The sequence below is a fragment of the Rhineura floridana genome, chromosome 7 (genome assembly GCF_030035675.1).
Source record: "Rhineura floridana isolate rRhiFlo1 chromosome 7, rRhiFlo1.hap2, whole genome shotgun sequence".
Lineage (NCBI taxonomy): Eukaryota > Metazoa > Chordata > Lepidosauria > Squamata > Rhineuridae > Rhineura > Rhineura floridana.
The window spans coordinates 93,094,713-93,113,894 of NC_084486.1; the positions used below are offsets into that span (position 1 = coordinate 93,094,713).

The following is a 19,182-nucleotide window of genomic DNA, read 5'->3' on the forward strand; positions in this document are numbered from 1 at the left end:
TGTTGATGGCTGTTGGAGAGGAATGTCTAGAGTAGGACAAAATAATGTTTATTTATTTATGAAATTTATATCCCATCTTTTGGCCTTAACAAGGACCCCCAAAGTGGTTTGTGATCTAAATGGCAAGAGATGCATCTAAGACCATAAAAGCTAATATAATAAATCTGAATTAGGGAAAGGGCTGTAGCTCAGTGGTAGAGTGTCGGCTTTGCATGCAGAGGGTTACGGGTTCAATCCCAGCATCTCCAGATAGTGCTGGGAGAGACCTCTGCCTGAAACCTTGGAGAGCAGCTGCCAGTCATTGTCGACAGTACTGAGCTAGATGGACCAATGGTCTGACTTAGTATAAGGTAGCTTCTTTTGTTCACAGCTGAGGCCTGTCCTATATTCAACTGTTCATATATAACCAATCTTCAAATAATGAAGAGTAGATGAAGTGGAATGGGGTTGGTGGAATTAGGTAGAACGGTGACACTGTGGGATGAGAATTGCCCTTAGGGAGGATGACATTAGATTTTAGATCATCATCATCATTAGATGATGTGGGACATTAGATTTGGGTAGTTTTTGAGGCAATAGGGGAATTTTGGAATATATCAGGATGCTTTTGTAGGAGACCAATTGAAAGACTACTACAGTAACAGAGGGGTAGGGAGCCTGTGGATTCCGTAGATCAGAGGTTCCCAAACTGGGCCCACGAGCTTCATTCAGGTGGTCCATGGCATATCCATATTAAATATTTACATTGATATTTAATTATATTTTATTGCTGCTTTTATTTCTTATATTTATATTGTATTACAATGTTGAATTCTGTGGAATATAAATTGAAATACAGTAAAACACAATATAAGAAATAAAAAGCAATAAAAATACAATTAAATTTAATATAACATCTAGTATGGGGCATTACAGTTTCTACAACAGGCAAAATAATTAAGTGGCTCCACCAAGACTATCGGCAATTTTCAAGTGGTCCATGGGGGGAAAAGTTTGAGAACCACTTCCCTAGATGATGTTGCACTCCCAGCAGTCCTAACCAGCATGGCCAACGATCAGGGATGATGGGAGCTGAAGTCCAGCAATATCTGGAACAGCTTTGCCCTAACCTATTTTTATATTTTTTGTTTTTATGATTAATTATTATTGATCTTAGCTATTGTATGCTTTTAAATGTTTATGTACACTACTTAGAAATTCTGGTATAAAAATAGCTTAAATAATTAAACAAGCATAGTGCCCTCCAGACTACAATTCCCTTCAGCCCCAGACAACATGGTCTGGGGAGAGGAATGAATGATGGAAAATTTTAATCCAAACACACAGAAGTTTCAGAGGCGGATGGCTTGTGTTGGTCTGCACAGCTGATTTCTGGATGTCAATGCATGTCTGTGTTAGGATAACACACAGCCACTTTTATTTTCATATTTTTTGCTTCAGCGCAGAAGTGAAGCTGCTGTGTGGAAATATTCTGACTCTCAGGTTTAAATAGGAGTTCTTAGTCATGAACTGCTGCTCATTTCCTTGCTGTCTGAATATTGCCCACCACTGCAGGCTTTCTCAAATGATTTCTATGTATCACTATTGTAAATGTAGCATGTGAACCACTCCATGTCAATTATAGGTCCTTGGGCTCTAGAGGCAGATGTACTTTAAATTTCACTCCTATCAAGTGGCTGCGTTTTGAGAGCTGGGAACAGGAAAGATGGAAGATGAACTGAAGATGGAGAGTCAAAACCTTGACCCAGATCAAGGTCCTTGCTTTGGGATAGATGAATCGAGTCAACAGCCCTTGTACCAGGAAGCACCTTCCCCCAAGCTGTCTGTGACTGAATTGAGTAGAGAGTTAGACTCGAAGAGTGAGCTGGTAAGAACTAGGTCTCTTTCTTTTGTTTTGAAAAAGAAGCAGCTTCGTTCTGGTTGTGAGGCTGCCCTGGATGTTTCACAGCTGACTTCTTTACTATATGCATTTTTATGTTTTACTGCCTGCTTTTATATTGTTAGCTCATTGGGATCAATTTTTATTTGTTATTAGTGCTCGTTCCAAGTTCATGAGCCAGTGTGATGTAGTGGTTAGACTAGAGTGTCAAGCTAGGACCAGAGTTCAAATCCCCATTCTGCCATGAAGCTTGCTGGGTGAACCTGGGCCAGTCACTGTCTCTCAGCCCAACCTTTTTCACAGGGTTGTTGTAAGGGAGGAGAACCATGTATGCCACCTTGAGCTCATTGGAGGAAAGGCGGAATAGAAATATATATATATAAAATTTAAATGACATTGACAACCCATTTATACATATATACAAAATTATTAGGACTTTTATTTCTGATCTTCAGATGTTTGGATTGGATCATCTTTGTTTGACGTATGTATTTGGAGTGGGTTGGTTCCAGAGAAACTTGACTTGTCAAGTCACAACTAGACTCGTGTAACAGAACTTTCCTGTCTCCTCACTCCTGCTGCAACTTTTTGTGCTCGCCCCCCAACACACACCATATGTTATTCTTGAAGCTAGAGGGACCCTTGGAACAGTATGGGATGTTGTGCTGGATATGAATACTGTTTGGTATCAGAGGCTTTCCTAATAGATACAAATATAGTATTAGGGCAGTATTCAACTAAATAATAGTGCCAGGGCAAGGGCTAGCGCTAGTGCAGTGGGACTCTCCCCCCCCCCAATTATAATGTGGAGGAAGGTGAATAAGTGCAGGGATTAACTTTTGTTTCATAGGGAAGAGCCAAATGTCTATTCAGTCTGCTACTTGGAGTTTCTACTATCCTAACTTGAAAGAAAAATGGGGAAAACCCTAAGTAATTAAAATGTCCTTAAAGCTAATAGGAAGTATAGATTTGGGCTATTCATTCTGGGGAAAGATATTTTGGGTGGACCAATATTTATTGTATGTATAGGCTGCTGTCAGTCAAAACAGTTCCCAAAGTGGCTTTCAGTGAACTAAACCAACTCTCATTTAAATAAATTAAAAGAATAAATCAACTGAAACACCGGAAGGCAGCACTGGACATATCCCCAAATATTCTAGCTCATGGATGGGGATCCTTCAGCCAGCAGGATAAAAGTGGCCTGCAGGGTTGTGTTACTCAAACCAATGCTCACCTGCCATGACATGTGACATCAAGTGTGGGACTGGAAAAGACGCAACTCCCAATGCATGACTGGGAGACTTAAAGTGCTCTCCTGAATGTGCATTGTCCAGGGGTAACAAGTTTTGGGTATACTGCTTATCAGCTGATGGGTGGTACAGCCAACGTCTGCTGGATTGGCTGCACATGGTGCTTTGCAGTCCTGACTTCAGGACTTTAAAGTCCCCCATCACCTGACATCAGGTGATTAACAAGTGAGCAATCCTGCCCACTTGTCAAATTTGGCCTGTGAAGCTAGATCCTGAAACAGATCTGGCCTGCAAAGCCAAAAAGGTTCCCCACTTCTGTTTTAGCTGCAGCCTTTGTCCCTTCATATCCCTCCATGTGTAGCACTTAGGGGCACTCTGACGTGTGTCTTGGCCACAAACATTTGAAAGTGCTTCTAGCAAAATGGAGTGGCAGTTCTTTTGTAGTATTCTGAATTGTGGTGTGGTTGAGTAGTGGAGATAGACGGTGCAACTCCCTAAAGCTCCATCCTGCCCTAGCTGAGGGGTGAGATAGACAAGGCCCTCCTCTTTCTGGTTCTTAACTTCAGGCTTCAGTGTTTTGACTGCCCCACAGTCCTGGGTTTTATGTGGTGTTTGTGGTCTGTGGGTTTTTTGTTGCCTACCTCTGGTATTTACATATAATTTAAATGTTTGTTTCATTACAGCCTGGATAATTACCTTGTTCATATTCCTCATTTTTAATATTTTTGTGTGTGTGCAGTAGCTGCCAACCGAAACTTTCATTTAGAAAGCACTAATTTTCAGAAAAGAGTACCCAAGACAAAAGTGATTGGGAGCAGGAAGCATTTCATTGTCAAAAGTGGTCAGCCATCATCTTTATGATGAAGCTTACAAATGTTTCTTTTCTTGATATAGATAGATGACAAGGAGTTTGATATTCCTCAGGTTGATACTCCACCAACACTGGAAAGTATTTTAAATGAGGTGAGTTGAGCAGGGCAGAACAAAATCCCTCTTTGCTCGCTATGCCAGAAGAGCAAAAAGCAAATGTACAAGTTGCTTATAGATCCACTTCTTACGACATGACAGTGCCCTCAGGCTACTTTGGAAAATGTTGTTATGGTTTATTTCTAGGCCGCCTTTTGGCCAAAAAGGCCCCCAAGGTGGCTTACACACAAATAGAAAAACACAAATACAAAATACAAATAAAAATAATGCAATTTACAAAAATTCAACCCAACAAAGTCCTAGCATTTCTAAAAAGCAACAACAACTAAAAACCAAAAGCATTCATCTTCCTGCTAAAGGACAGTCCCCAGAAAAATGTCACTAAGAGCAGGGGTGAGGGGGCAAAGCAGGTGGACTTGCATGCCCCTCGATGGTCCCAGCACAGTCTTACCCATGCAGCAGCACCTGTCAGTCTGCAGCTCCTCCTTATAAGATCCAGGCAAAGGGATGGGGCAAGGCAGGTGGAAAACACTTGATGGAAAAGAATGTCCCTTGATGAGACCAAGATGAGACCTTGCTCCTCTAAAAACAGGTAAAGCTGTTTAATCAGCATTGCATGCTCTTTTCTGTGTCTGTTTGACTTTCTGTATCCACCAATAGTATTTTATTCAGAGCAAAGTCTTTCTGCCCTGTCTAATACCATGCCTAATCTGTGTCTAGAAAACCCAGGCAGTGCTGCTGTTAACTACCAGTATTATATTGGAAGGTTGAATATAGAATGGTTGGCAGGTTATGTATTTCTATTGCTTTTTAGACTGATGATGAAGAAGAGCCATTTGTTCTTGAGGATCCTTCTCTTCTAAATATTGATAACATTGACACTCATTCATATGATACTTCATCTGTAGCAAGCTCTGACAGTGGAGATAGGACACACCTGAAAAGGTAACTGTTTGTTGGCAAACGCCTGTATGTGGCAGCTTTGTGTTAGTCTTTAGAGACCCTTTTTAGTGTAAAAAAGTGAGCATGTTAAATCTGTGGTTTACTGGCACTGATTTTGGATTCAGTGATTATGAACCATAGAATCATAAGTGTAATTTTTAAAAAATGCTGTTGGTAGCAAGCAAGGCTAGATAGATAAGAAACTTCATGGTGTAGAAGAGTTCAGCACAGTCCCCCTCTATTCTTAATTAATTAAGCAATAGCTTTTCCTTGAGTACAGGAATATGGGAAGTCACAAGATCTGCTACTTCAGCATCTTTACATCTTGGTCATCCATCTCCATAAGATAGACGTTTCTGTGTTTCAAGTTGGAGCTATTTATCAGGCTTCATTCTCTTGCTCTAGCCAAGTTCTTTACTTTTCCATTGTTGAAGGTGAGATGATCTAACTTGCAGCCTGAGAGGGCCAAACTTGTAACTTTAAGTGTCAAGTCTTCATATTAATAATTAGACTCAGATTAGTTCTTTTTATAAATGAATCCAATCTAATTACTTAAACAAATGTCATTGTTATTTGTAAGTGGTCATGTCATTTTTCTTCTAAAGCTCTCGACCAATTGGTGATTCTCTTATACCACACTCAAGCTTAAACTTTTTGTGTTTGACATATTGCTCCCCCCCATACTAATTTCAGAGTATGGTATGGTAAGACTTCTGTCAATGTAGCAGATCTTTTAATTTGCCTGGTGCTTTGATGTAACTCTGAAATGGTCTTCCTGCAATTATTTTATGTACTTCTCCTTGACTTGGCAAAGAGATTTATTTAAATAACAAGTGGGTTTTGCTTGGAGTTGGGCAAATCAAATCAATAGTCACATAATGCTGTGTCTGGAAATATGCTGCTGCTGCTCTGTCAGTGAAATGGCTCCTGTGTCCAGAGCATGTGTAACCCAGGAGGGGAAAAACATACAAACAGAAAATGCAAAAATGATTGAAAAGCAACATTCATCCCCCAGCATCCCTGGAAATGCTGCCTGTTCTCAACAATCTGGGATTGCCAGTGCCTCCACACAGAGGAAGCCAATGAATAGTAATGATGGAGACATAACCCCAATTCCCTCACTCCATCAGCCCCAGAGGCTCAGGCAGCAACAGTTCTGCTACTGCCAGTTTCTAGGCATCCCTACAGGCAGGGGTTTGAATCCTCTTGTGCTCCTCATAAGCACACAGCACAGCATCCATATAGCTTCCTGGGCAGGATGCCCCCAGAAAGTCCACACCAGTAGTCCTCCTAGCAATGGTTCAAGACCCACTCGAGGAGGAAAATACTTTTGCTAAGCAGTCAAGGGGAGGGTCCAGGACACGCAACAAGGGCAGCCAAAGACAGATATCACTAGCAGTCTCCAGTAGCTCACCCCACCGGGCAGGGGATTGGGAAGCAGGGGATGGGAGTTTGCACTACACCATGGGACAGGAGCTGTGGCGACTGACTACGGGGGTGTAGGATATGGCATGAGTGTGCTCCTCTCCTGAGCCACCCATGTTCTGCTCCCAACTCCACTCTGTTTCAACTGTCCTATCAACATATCCTCCCTGGGGCAACAGCTCTGCTGACAGATGTTTATGCTGGTGTATCTTCAGTGTGTCACTGGTGTATCTGTTGTGGTGGCATTGATATGGCAGTGGTGTATCTGGGGTTCTGCTGGCATAGCCAAAATCCTTTAGCCCAGGGGTCGCCAACCTTTTTGGACCAGAGGGCCACATTTCAAATTTTGAGAGTGTGCTAGGGGCACAAGTTACAAAATGGCTGCTGTGGGTGCATGGCATAACACAAAATTAGAGAGTAGTTATGGTGAAGCTTTTCCCATAGTTGTATTTCCATTCTAGAAAATGCTTGACCTATTACATTTCTGCCTGCCATACAGCTATTAAAAGCATAAGAATGTTTTTCCTTAATGCCAAACCTAAACCAAAACCTAGGCTGTCATCCTGTACCTATTTACCTAGAAGTAAGTCCCACTGAACACAAAGAGGCTTACTTCTGAGTAGACATGTATGCCAATTTACTGTAAGTTAACTATACAGTGAGTTCTTAATGAGTCCCCTGGTCTTTAGCACCTGCAAAACAGGAGACATGCCTAAGCCTCTTTGCAAAGTTTTCACATTTGCCTTTTGCATGGAGGGGGTTTGCTTAACATTCATCTACACTTATCATGTAGTAGTATTTGCAGAAAATAATTTCTAGGCATGGCATTGAGAAAGTGGATAGAGAAAAGTTCTTCTCCCTCTCTCATAATACTAGAACTCGTGGACATTCAAAGAAGCTGAATGTTGGAAGATTCAGGACAGACAAAAGGAAGTACTTCTTTACTCAGCGCATAGTTAAACTATGGAATTTGCTCCCACAAGATGCAGTAATGGCCACCAGCTTGGACAGCTTTAAAAGAAGATTAGACAAATTCATGGAGGACAGGGCTATCAATGGCTACTAGCCGTGATGGCTGTGCTGTGCCACCCTAGTCAGAGGCAGCATGCTTCTGAAAACCAGTTGCCAGAAGCCTCAGGAGGGGAGAGTGTTCTTGCACTCGGGTCCTGCTTGCGGGCTTTCCCCAGGCACCTGGTTGGCCACTGTGAGAACAGGATGCTGGACTAGATGGGCCACTGGCCTGATCCAGCAGGCTCTTCTTATGTTCTTATGTTCTTATTACCTGATCTCAGGTGATCCTAGCACAGGAAAGATGTATCCTGGTTGCTAGGGAAAAAGGAAGGGCAAACTATGGAGATTCTAAGGACTAGAAAAAAAGACAGAAGCAGGAAAAGTGCACTAAAAGAGATGGTGAAACAGCAGCTGTTTAGGACCTCAGGGATTCCTATTGTGTCATGTCCAAACAACTCACTTATTAATCATGGTTCTGACTTCACTTATTGGCTAATAACACTGACAGTCAGGAGCACCCAGGCTGGCTCATCTCATAGAAATTGCTTAGAAGGGTACCTGCACGTTTTGCAGGACCGACTCCAAAGGGTGGCCAGGTGAGGCCCTGGCCAAGCACCCCTAGGGCTACAGGGGCCCCTGAGGGGCCCCTCCGCTCCCCTTCCGTGATTCACGGCAGGATCGCTGCTGCTGATCTCAGGACAGGAGCTTCGGAGCCCTCGCCATTCCCTTGTTCAACCTATCTTTCTCAGCTGTGTTTTGTGTCTGCATGCGCAGCACACACAGGGCTGCCCTTAACCAAGATGGTGGTCGAGGTTTCCCTAAGGGACTGAAGTCTCTGCTGTGCTACGCGCGTGCATCCCTGTCATCAGCTAAGATGACGGCAGAGGCTTCAGCCCCTTAGGGAAACCTCGACCGCCATGTTGGTTAAGGGTAGCCCTGCTCACGCAGATGCAAAACACAGCCAAGAAAGGTAGGTTGAGCGAGGGAATAGCAGGGGTTCCGAAGCTCCCGCCCTGCAATCTGCAGCAGTGATCCTGCCACAAATTGCGGAAAGGGAGTGCCGGGGCCCGGGACAGACTGGTGCCCCTGGGCCCTGGCATGCCTGGGGCCAGCCCTGAGATTTTGCTCCATACCTTTCTTTCTAGGAGGGCTAAAGACTTACTTTTAAAAAAAAATGAAATCTCAGATTCCGGTCTATCTGCTGGAGGTGCCACCAAAGGCATTTCCGGTTGCCATGGCACCCGCCAGTGATCGGTTGGCGACCCCTGCTTTAGCCGCTCAGCTAGCAGTTCTTCAGTAAAGGATTGAGCTCTTAAATCTTTTGTCTAGTTTGAATGATTTAAAAAAAACCACTTCAGTAGCTCTGTATCAAAATGTTGGAGCATGTACCTTCATGGTTAGACAGACATGTAGAATAAAGTACTGTTATATTCTGATAGATGTCTTTACTTTACAAAGGAAGAAGAAACTTCGTGATTCTTTCTCTATCCATGGCTCTGTAATACGTCTGTCGCTTTTGAAAGGAATTTCTGCACAAATTGTATCTGCAGCAGTAAGCACTTTTTCTCCTTTGGCTTCTCCATTGTGGTAGATGAATGATATACTTTAGGCAGTACACAAGCAACGAGGGACAACAGTTCAGCGGGGAGCATAAGCTTGGTATTCACTCATAGGCAAAAAGCCTTGCGGTTTAAGAACGTACCTGTAGCCAACAGATATTTCTATCAAACTTTAAAAAGCAAGGAAATTGGGCAGCTATAGTGAATGCACCAGGGGAGCAGGGGAGCTGACCTCCTCTCTGAGATATTGTACTGCCCTACAAATTTGGCAAAATGCAAACACAATTTGGGTTGGTCTTTCACAGTTGGATTGGCTGTCCTGTGTAGCTTAGAAGAATTTGGTAATGTGTGCCTCTGAGCATATAATGAGTGGTGGCAACACTTGCAATCTCCAAAGATGGAGAATTACATTTTTGTATGTTTGTCTTACTTTGCTCCTTCCCTGTGTTACTACTGTTTCTACAGAGAATCTAACCTAGACAATTATATTTTTCTCATTATTCATCCTAGAAATCTGTGTCAAATTTATTTGTATTAATTTCAAAGCCTTTTTATTGGTCAATGTCATATGATGGTGATGACAGCCTTTTGTGTTTCAAACTGGAGGTTATGTTCCATTTCTATTTTGGGTGCATGAGCAGTTGAATCTGAAACTGAAGTTTGATGTAAAATCAGACTGATTACAATATGTTGCTACTTAAGCAATGAATCTAGCTGTTGGAAAAAACCAAACTTTTCCTGCCCAAGATGCGTGTTTCCAGCCTGCTATGCTTAAACCACTTCACTTGAGGAAAGGTGGGCATGGTCAATTAAAAACATAGAGCACACCTAGAAATTTGCTAGAATATATTTCACCTCAACTCTTTTATCTTGTGCAAACTGAGACACTCCTCATGTCCATTGGAAACTATTCTGCAGAGACTTCCGGGAAGGGTGACTTCGCTTGTGCCTGCTTTTGAGACGGGCTCCCGCCTCAGAAGAAGCTTATTCAGATATAAATCAGTCAGAACATTTTTTTTTGACTGATGAAATTTCTCCCGGGCAGGGAGAAACGTAGAGATCAACCTCAAAAGCCTGTTTTTGTTGGGAGGACTGGATTTCATTAATTTATGAGAAAAGGTCCAGCCAGCAATGCCGGACGGACTTCCGAACAAGCTCTATCTGATTAATGCAATACGTTTATCTTTTCTTCAAAGAGAAAACGGACTAACAGGCAAGCACCCTTCTTTCTATTTTTTTTTTTACTTGGTTTAAATTGTTGCAGCAAAAAGAGATTTGTCAAATGAATCAGCTTTAAAGAACTTCTGGGGGAGCTATAACTCTTCTCTGTTATTCACGAAATTAACAGCTTATCTCTGTTTCTATTGCAAAAAGCTGTCCTGGAAGTGCATTCTAAAGATATAAACAGAAGAGGGATTTCTATTCCGAGGAGAAAAAAATAAAAAATATGAACTTTAGAACATTATATTGTCTGGGACTATTCTCTTTTATTTTATTTTGACGAATCTGCTTCTTCACGACGCCACTAACTGTTTTGATGCTGGGAACTAAATTTGTTTTGTATTCTTGAACATAGAGAGATAAGGCAGGCTGCTCTGTTTATACTGTGATGTCATCAAGCCTGGAATATTAACCCAATTGTTGCTGAAATAAGAAGTGGTTCTTCTTTATTTTTGTTTTGCTTTGTTTTCGTGGTTTTAAAAATGGCAATCAAGAAAGTGGCTGAGAATCTGGAAGTAATTATGTTTCAGAAAATAATGGATGAGATTGAGATAACGAAACAAACCCTGCGACGGGGCAGTAAGGAGCTGAAAATTGAACTGAGCAAAATGACGCAGGAGTTTAAAGAAATAGGGGATCCTGTGAGAGAGGAGAATGAGATCAGAGATGAGAAAAGAAAAAATAAAGGGAAGATACAAGCCCTGGAGATTGGAACAAATGTGGAATTGGAAAAAGATCTGGAGTTTATGGATATTAGAAATAAAATCTACTGTTTGGAATTTAACGTTATCTCTGAAGAAATTAATGAAGATATTAGAGATAAAGTTATCAATGGCTTGGATAATTTTCTGGACTGGAATGACGTGATGGAGCTTGATATAGAGAAAATCTATGGAATTAACTGCAGCCATGTGACAATGGAAAAACTCTCAAGAGATGAGCCAGTGCATTTTGTAAAAAAGAAGAACACAGATATGACTTTACAACAATATTTCAGCAACTTATTCAGAATCGATGGCAAGAAAATATTTGGGATAGAGGAAATTCCCATCAGACTCTTATTATATGACTATGGCTATGACAGCAAGATTATTATGGAATACTGATAATGGAAGATTGGACACTGAAATTACTGGACTTAACAGGACTATTGAAGATGGAAGATGGAATTAATATGGATAATGGAATAATGGCTATTGAAATTATTGGACTTAACAGATTTGATGAGATGGATTAATCGATATGTTTATTTGGACTATGGTTATGACAATAAGATTATTATTATTATTAATGAGATGGATTAATCGACATGTTTATTTGGAGAAAAATTGATAGATATATTTCTTAAAGAATTGAAACCTCTCTTTGACTTTTTGTGGAAAGAATAAAGTAATGTCTATGAGATTTGATGATTAATTAAGATAACTACTGGAGGAAAGTGATTTTATAATATAATTTAAGAGACAGGATTGTTATATATTGTAGACCTATAACTGATCTGCGACAAATGGGAAGTCAACATTTTATTTTTTTGTTTAATCATTTTTGTTTTGTTTTGTTTTTTGTCTTTGAATGTTTTATGATTTTGTTTTGTTTGTTTTATGAAAATTTGAATAAAAATTATTGTAAAAAAAAAAAAAAAGGAAACTATTCTGCAGAATAGTCAGTGCCATTATTCCACAATTATTTTTGGAGGTTTTTTTAGTGTAAATTTTGCAAAGTGTTGCTGTACTTCACATATTCACAGAAACAAAAGCAAAAGAAAATGATTTACTATAGGAAACTTCACTAAAATTGCAAAGTAAATCAAACATATTTAAAGTGACTATCTGAACAATATCAACTATTTTAATATAGTTGTTTCCTCCCTGCTAAAACAAGATCAGCACAGCACGTCTTGTTTCTATTATTTGGGCTGATGGCAGATGTTGCTACCACTCACCATATGCTCAGAGGCACATGTTACCAAATTCTTCCAAGCTACAACGCAAGTGGATTGGACTATGAAAGACCAACCCAAATGGTGTTTGCATTTTGACAAATGTGTAGGGCAGTCCAATATCTCAGACAGGAGGTCAGGTCTCCTGCTCCCCTGGTGCATTCACTATAACTGCCCAATTTCCCTGGTTTTTAAAGTTTGATAGAAATATTTGTTGGCTATAGGTATGTTCTTAAACCGCAAGGGTTTTTTTGCCTATTAGTGAATTTCTCTGTTTTTTAATCTGGGAGGCAAGAAATGGGATCCTGTGCAAGTTTGCTGAGAGTGAATTGACCATTTGCATAGTTATTGAGTTCAGTGGGATTTACTCCCCTGCAATCATGCTTAGAACAGGTAAAGCTGACCATGGAGGAGGAGAGGGGAAGGAGAGGTGAAGGAAGGGGGAGGGAAGGGGCAAAAGGGAGAGGAGAGGAGGGAGGAGGAGAGGAGGGCAGTTTTGATCATTTGTATGTTTTTTGAGGTCAGTGGGATTTACTCCTATACAATCATACTTAAGATAGGTGAAACTGGCTTGGGGTAGGGGCTGGGGGGGAGGGGAAGGGGGAGAGAAGGGGATGAAGGATAGGGATGAGGGGGAGGAAAAGAGATTGGGTGGGCGGGCACTGGGCACAGGGAAAGCCCCTTTTCTTTCCAAAAGAAAAACATTGTGAACAATATCATTTTTTTAAGGGTTTACTCCACCTTTTTATTCTACAGCAGGCACATGTCGTCTCCCACCCAGATTTAAACCAAAGCTATCCCTGGCTACATCCACACCAGATCTTTATTCTTTAGACAGTCATGGCTTCCTCCAAAGAATCCTGGGGAGTTAGTTTGTGAAGGGTGCTCAGAGTTGCTAGGAAATGCTCTATTCCCCTCACAGAGCTGTGATCCCTAGAAGAAGGGCTGACTGTTAAGGCCACTGGAGCTCAGTCAGGGGAGTAGAATCTCCTAACAGCAAGCATTTCTGAGTTCAGGACACTAGGCTTTGTAAGGTTTTGTTTTGAAGTGTGTTTATAGGAAGCAGCAGAATGGCATGGGGGGCATTTTCAATTTAACATTGCAGAATGCGAAAAATCCATGCTGGCTATAGTATACAGCCACTCTTGTGGCTGTATAATCAAGTGTTAGGCCTTGGCATAAACCTTAAAAAAATTTCCAGGGTAAAAGTACCAGGGCTAGGAAGCGCTTCTGTTTAACTCCTTGGAGAACCACCATCTCTGGAGAAGACAATGCTGGTCTAGATGGATCAGTTGTCTGACCTAATCTTTATCTCTACCCATCCCACTGGCCAACTTTGATATCTGGTTGTCTGAGGTCATGTAGATGTCAGATAACATAGGTGGTGCTGCTGGCCTGTTTAAGTTGATCTGCGGAGTGGGGATGGGAGGGTTTCTTCACACACTGGTAAGGTAGCAGCAGCAGGATTGAACCTCTAACTCCACCACCCCTTGCCCATCAGGTGGTGTCACTCAGTGACATCAGCTGATTGACAGGCAGATGTAGCTTGGGGAAAATGGCCTCATGGGCCAAGGTTGCCCTGCAGGCTGGAGGTTCCCTATCCCTGGTCTGACTCAATAGGGCAGTTTCACATATTCCTATTAATGTTTTAGTTGGAGTGGCTAATATATGTAGTAGAAGTTACTACTACAGACTTTGGCAGAGATGGTTGCTTGTTTTGTAATGTGTTGGGGCACACTGTTCAAATTGACTCTTCCTTATGGTTGGCTAGCCTGTGGTTCTCCAGATGTTGTTGGACTTGAACTCTCATCATTCCTGATGGTTGACCATGCTGGCTGAGGCTGATGTGAGTTGGACTCTCAACAGCATCTTGAGGGCCATAGGTTAGCCACCCCTCGAGTATTGCTCATTGAAAATTATGTAGCTAGAAAGAGAGTCACATGGACATACTGATGGGATGCTGTGGCTAGAAGAGAATGTTGTATTTGATTTCAGTTCAGAGCGGTGGACAACACATTAATTTCTGTAGAGTGTTAAGCAACATGGTTACAGTTTTAGTCTGTATGTTTCTATGTATCTGAAAATGTGAACAAAGTGCCATGAGGATCTATGAAAGTGACTTGCTAAATTGGCAAACTATAAGCAGCAGGTATATCAGTGAGCATGGCTGTTCTTGAGCATCTCCTAGTGCTGTTGGCTGCATGGCTGTGGCTATATTTAGGACATTATGTATAGCTGGTAGTGACCACTGGAGATGGGTAGTATGGGTTCAGTTAAAAATTGCTGTCCTAGGGCTGGAGTGTATAGGTCAAGGAGGCAGAGCAAGGATCCAGCCAAAGGGGGTGGAGTTCAAAAGGCAAGTTGGAAAACCTCATATGAATATTATTTTTTGTTTCAAATTTATATTGATGTTGGTTATGTAATATATTTTATCTTTTAGGCCAAAGTGGATGCTGGCTTGCCCACTGCAATAGTAAGTATATGAAGAATTTTAGAATAGCTCGTGAGTTATACTAATTTTACAATGTTTGGTTTCCTCCTCTTATTTTATTCAGTACTGAAGTTCTTCAAGCACAGTCTGCCTTACTCCAGGGTACAATATTTTTGCAGACCCTCTTTCTTTCCAAAACTATTTTATTTCTGTTACTGTATTGAGTTAATAGAAGATGTGATTAACTTGTATTACAAAACAAAGAACCCAAAGCTCTGAATACAATTAATTTGCAGTATTAAAATAATTTTTAGTAACTATGATAAGCGACAGTGGATGCAAAGCTGCTATGGATTACCATTATGTGAAATAGCCTAGGGCTCATACAGTCTCCCCTCCTCTTTCCTCCACAGTCATGAGGAGAAAATGGGGAACTCTTGATTTCATTTTTTAACTAACGGCAATTTGGCATTACCTAGACAAACCGGGTGTAGCCTTAACTATAGTTTGCTGAAACAAGCCAACTTAAAACCATGGTTTATAAAGTTGGTTTATTTCAATAAACCATAATTAAGATTAACCACAGTTTAGAGTTTGGATGTCATGCTAAACAGTGGTTAATTGAAAATGAAAGTGAAAGCTTCCTATCTCCTTCCTCGTAGTGGCATTGGAGCAGGGACAGCACGTGTGCCAGAAGCTTGTGCATCTGAACCGGGCCAATGGGTAGGTTTAATGAAAAAACAAGAAACCAGACTGCCACCTAGTATATGCATGAATAATAATCATCCAGTTACCTATTCCAATTATAAGATCACTTGGGTCAATACTCCTCATGAGGTAATCTTTAGTCTCTGTGTCAGCAAGTGTCTCTGATTTTGCTACTTCTGAGACTTTATATTTAAACCTTACTCCATAGGTGCTGAACATTTTAGTGTTAGGTGGTACTGTAAATTTTGTTGATTCAAAATATTAACAATCTCAGACCAGTTATTGGTAGTTGCGTATTGTCTGGTCTGTTTTCAAGTGTCTCAATATTTTCCCCCCCCACCTACTTTGTTTAGGCAGCATCAAGTCTCATAGCAGTGGGAACATCGCATGGACTAGCACTGATATTTGGTAAGTAAGATTACCTGTTGAACTGTTTAAACTTTAGAAAGTCACTTTGAATTTAATTTCTGTGGAGTATTCTGTGTAACAGTATAAATGAAATTATACTGGAGTTTATAAACTGCATTTTGTTAAATAAATAGTACCAATATATCTGGTTCAGTGATTCAGTAGGCTTATTAGGAAATATTAAATGTAAGTAATATGTTGTATGTTTTGTAACTGTTATAGTTGCACATGTTGACTTGTAGACTTTCTGGATTATGATTAAGTTCAAATAAGACTCTTGACTCTTCTGTATCTAGCATTTGACGAATGTGGTGTCTATTTTTGCCTCTTGTTACAAAGAAATTGATAAGCATTTCACCTGTTCCTGCCCCCAGCAAAAACTGATTTGTGATGGTCTCTTGCTGAACAGCGACATTTTATGGGAAGTAATTATATGGTTCTATCTCCTTTACTTCTTCCCTACTGACTTCTGACTTTTCTTTCTCTCTCAATTTTTTTCTTCATGGACTGAGAAGGCAAAGGTACTGTTGCATTGTGCATGTAACTTGCATGAATAGCTCCATATTTTAAACTGTGCCACAATAATACAGTTTGTTTATTTTCTTTGTTTATTTACTGTATTCATATACTGCTTAATTACTGAGGTTCAGGACCATATATTCATAATGTACAGTAGTTTTTTGGCATAGCATGCAGGGGCTTATGGAAAACTCTGTACTTTAGAATCTGAAACTATTCCCTATGCTGGGAGACCCTTCTGCAAAAGAAAAATATTTTGTCTTTTAATACAAGGTAGATTTGATTACCACTCTGGGCAAGAGGTTTTGTACTCCAACTAGACAGGTTCATGATGACTTTAGCAGTAAGAGAATTTTGGTAGCAACATGCCTTGTATCTTTAGTTGAAGAGATGACAGCCGCCAAAATTGAGTAGGCATGGCAGCTGTTTGGACTGCAACACAGACTTATTACTGTGATTTATTAATAACACTGCCACCCTGGGCTTCTTTGGGAGGAAGAGCAGGATATATATTGAATGAATAAATAAAAACAACATTCTATTCTTAAAAGTAATCCTACCGTGTGTTGAGATATCACTGCAGACAATCTGTGCATAGGATTGCAGACGTGACTGGTAGAATCCAATGTTCCTGTTCTGGAATTAGTTTTTTAGACAGCTCAGAAAGAGCTTGCTCTTCTGTCTAATTTCTGTTGGTACCTGATTCCAGAGGGCTGAATCTGCATCAATAAAAGCCCAGTCTCTAGTACATATCAAGCGCACCTCTGGGTTGATCTTTGGTTGGATTGTGTTGTGAAGAAAAAGTGTGCGGGGAACCTTTGGCCCTCCAGATGTTACTGAACTACAGTTCCCATGATCCCTGGCCATGCTTGCTGGGGCTGATGTGTACTGTAGTTCAGCAATGCCTGAAGCACCAAAGGTTCCCCAGTCCTGGTGTAAAGTGTGGTAGCTCATTATAATATTATAAATTCTCCTTCTGGCAGCCACTTTCTGTGGAGGAGACACTATTTGTCTTATGTTTAATTTATTATTTAAATTAATACTGTTATAAGTGTGGGAGCACTTGGTGGGCCATCCTTTGGCTCCCTTTGGTCTCAGCCAGAGGGAATGAGGTTACTCATATGTTGTTACTTCCCCTCCCCAGCTCCTCCATTTTTTCTCTGGCCAGAGAACCACAGTTTCCTTCCTCTGTTTCTATATTTAGATTTCCATTCATGCCTGCCTCCTGCATCCCTTGCATTGCTCATGAGTAGGGCCCAAACTCCTGAGCAAACCTCTCTCTGGCTCAAGGGGACTGGCTACCTTCAATGGTGGGCTGCCCTGCTGCCTCTGGTGCTACTGCAGCTGCTTTTCCCACTTGGCTTTCCCTCTTCTTCCCACTTGGCCATCCCTCTTGTTGACTTGCTTCCTATATCTGGAGGCTTTGACAAGTTGGGGCGGGGTGCCCCAGAACTCGACGGCTGATTAAAACAATGAGGTTGGGAAATCCTTACAGTTAAATAATTTTAGCCTAATAGCCTGTACAAGTGTCCGACTGAATTAAATGAGTCTATAGCAGGGATGGGGAGGCTGTGGCCCTCCAGATGGGAGTTGGACTCCAGCTCGCATCATCCCTGACTACTAGACATGCTCAGGCTGACGGACCTGGAGTCCTATCAGATCAGGAATGTGACCTTTCTCTTATGTTACTTGACCAAGCAATGGGGACAAGTGGGACAGGGATATGGGAGGTGTGTATAGATCTCCCATTCCCTGTAATGCCTGCATGCTTGCTTCACAGCAGGGGGTGGGGGGTTGCAAGCAGGGCACAATTGTGTCCTATGGAAATCCTTCTGTGCATAGCTGTTGTGTGTTACAGTGGAATGGATTTGAGTCTTTGCAACTTATAATTTACTTTATGCGTTTAAGAATAATAAACCATAATTTGAGGCCTAGATACATTTTATATATATCTTTGTGCAAGCATTGTTAGAATCCTGCGAAGGGAGGGGGGAAATGGGGTATGTGCAACTTGAAGCAGAGAAATAATGGGTAGGGAAAGGATGATTTGACTGTTGAAGCACATGCTAACTGTGGTGGTTATGGCCATGTGTGGCTTATGCTTTGTGGATTTTATTTCTAATGTGTGGTGTTTTGTATTGTAACAGTGTAAATGGTTCTGATTCCTTTGAATACTCTTTATTAATAATTACAAAAATCAAAAACTTATTCTTCCATTGGGCACTGCATTCACAAGGTTGCAGAGCATCCTGTACCATAGGGAAGTACTGCCTGCCGTCTTTCTGTCAACCAGCTTGTATTTTACTGTGAATTTATGCAGCCTGATATGGAGGGGAGAGAGGACCGTAAGACTTGTCTACAGTTGTTAAACATGCAAGCAAGCAAACGAGGCATAAAATGAAACTTCAGGCATTTCTGTGGGCAATGGCCATGTTAGTGAGAATACGTGGGACTAGTAGAAAATGTCTGCACTACAGATTTTAAAAATAAAATTGGACATTCCATTATATACTGTGATTCTCTATTTATACCATGAGCTTGGATTAAGAGACAGGCTGTCAAGTCCTAAGTGGTGGTGGCTGATGTCCATTGAAAGTGGAAAGCAGAGAGACCAAGAGTAAGTGGAGCCAGAACCAGTGACAGGCAGAGCCACCCCATGACTGGTTCTAAGAAGAAAGGTAGGTGGGGGTTGGCTGAGAGCAGCCTGAAGTTTGTGGGGCATTGCCCCATTTGTCCTGAAGGCCCTGCCTCCACTGGTCCTAAGTACATATTTCTTGATATATGGGGAAAGAAGAAAAAAGGAACAGGTGTCTGTCTTTTTTTTATGGCCTTCCTTGGATGCAGTTTTGGAGGTATACTTGGGGAATATGGGTATATTTGGGAAAGTTTCCAGGTTGCTGGGAAGCAGAAGATTGGAAAACAGTAAAGCTAGGTTAAACTTAACTGTCTTCCATTTTAACAAG

The 19,182-nt window shown here is 41.2% G+C and overlaps 1 protein-coding gene across 2 annotated transcripts in view; it reads left to right on the forward strand.

The window, feature by feature from the left end:
- Nucleotides 1-19,182, forward strand: part of VPS8 (VPS8 subunit of CORVET complex) — a 154,033-nt gene that overhangs the window by 941 nt on the left and 133,910 nt on the right. For both annotated transcript variants that reach the window (XM_061636517.1, XM_061636518.1), the window contains exons 2-7: nt 1,625-1,867; nt 4,024-4,092; nt 4,871-5,001; nt 8,893-8,986; nt 14,594-14,626; nt 15,646-15,700. In XM_061636517.1, coding sequence (XP_061492501.1) covers nt 1,706-1,867; nt 4,024-4,092; nt 4,871-5,001; nt 8,893-8,986; nt 14,594-14,626; nt 15,646-15,700 — 544 coding nt within the window. In that variant the 5' untranslated portion in view covers nt 1,625-1,705. The remainder of the gene's footprint in view (nt 1-1,624; nt 1,868-4,023; nt 4,093-4,870; nt 5,002-8,892; nt 8,987-14,593; nt 14,627-15,645; nt 15,701-19,182) is intronic.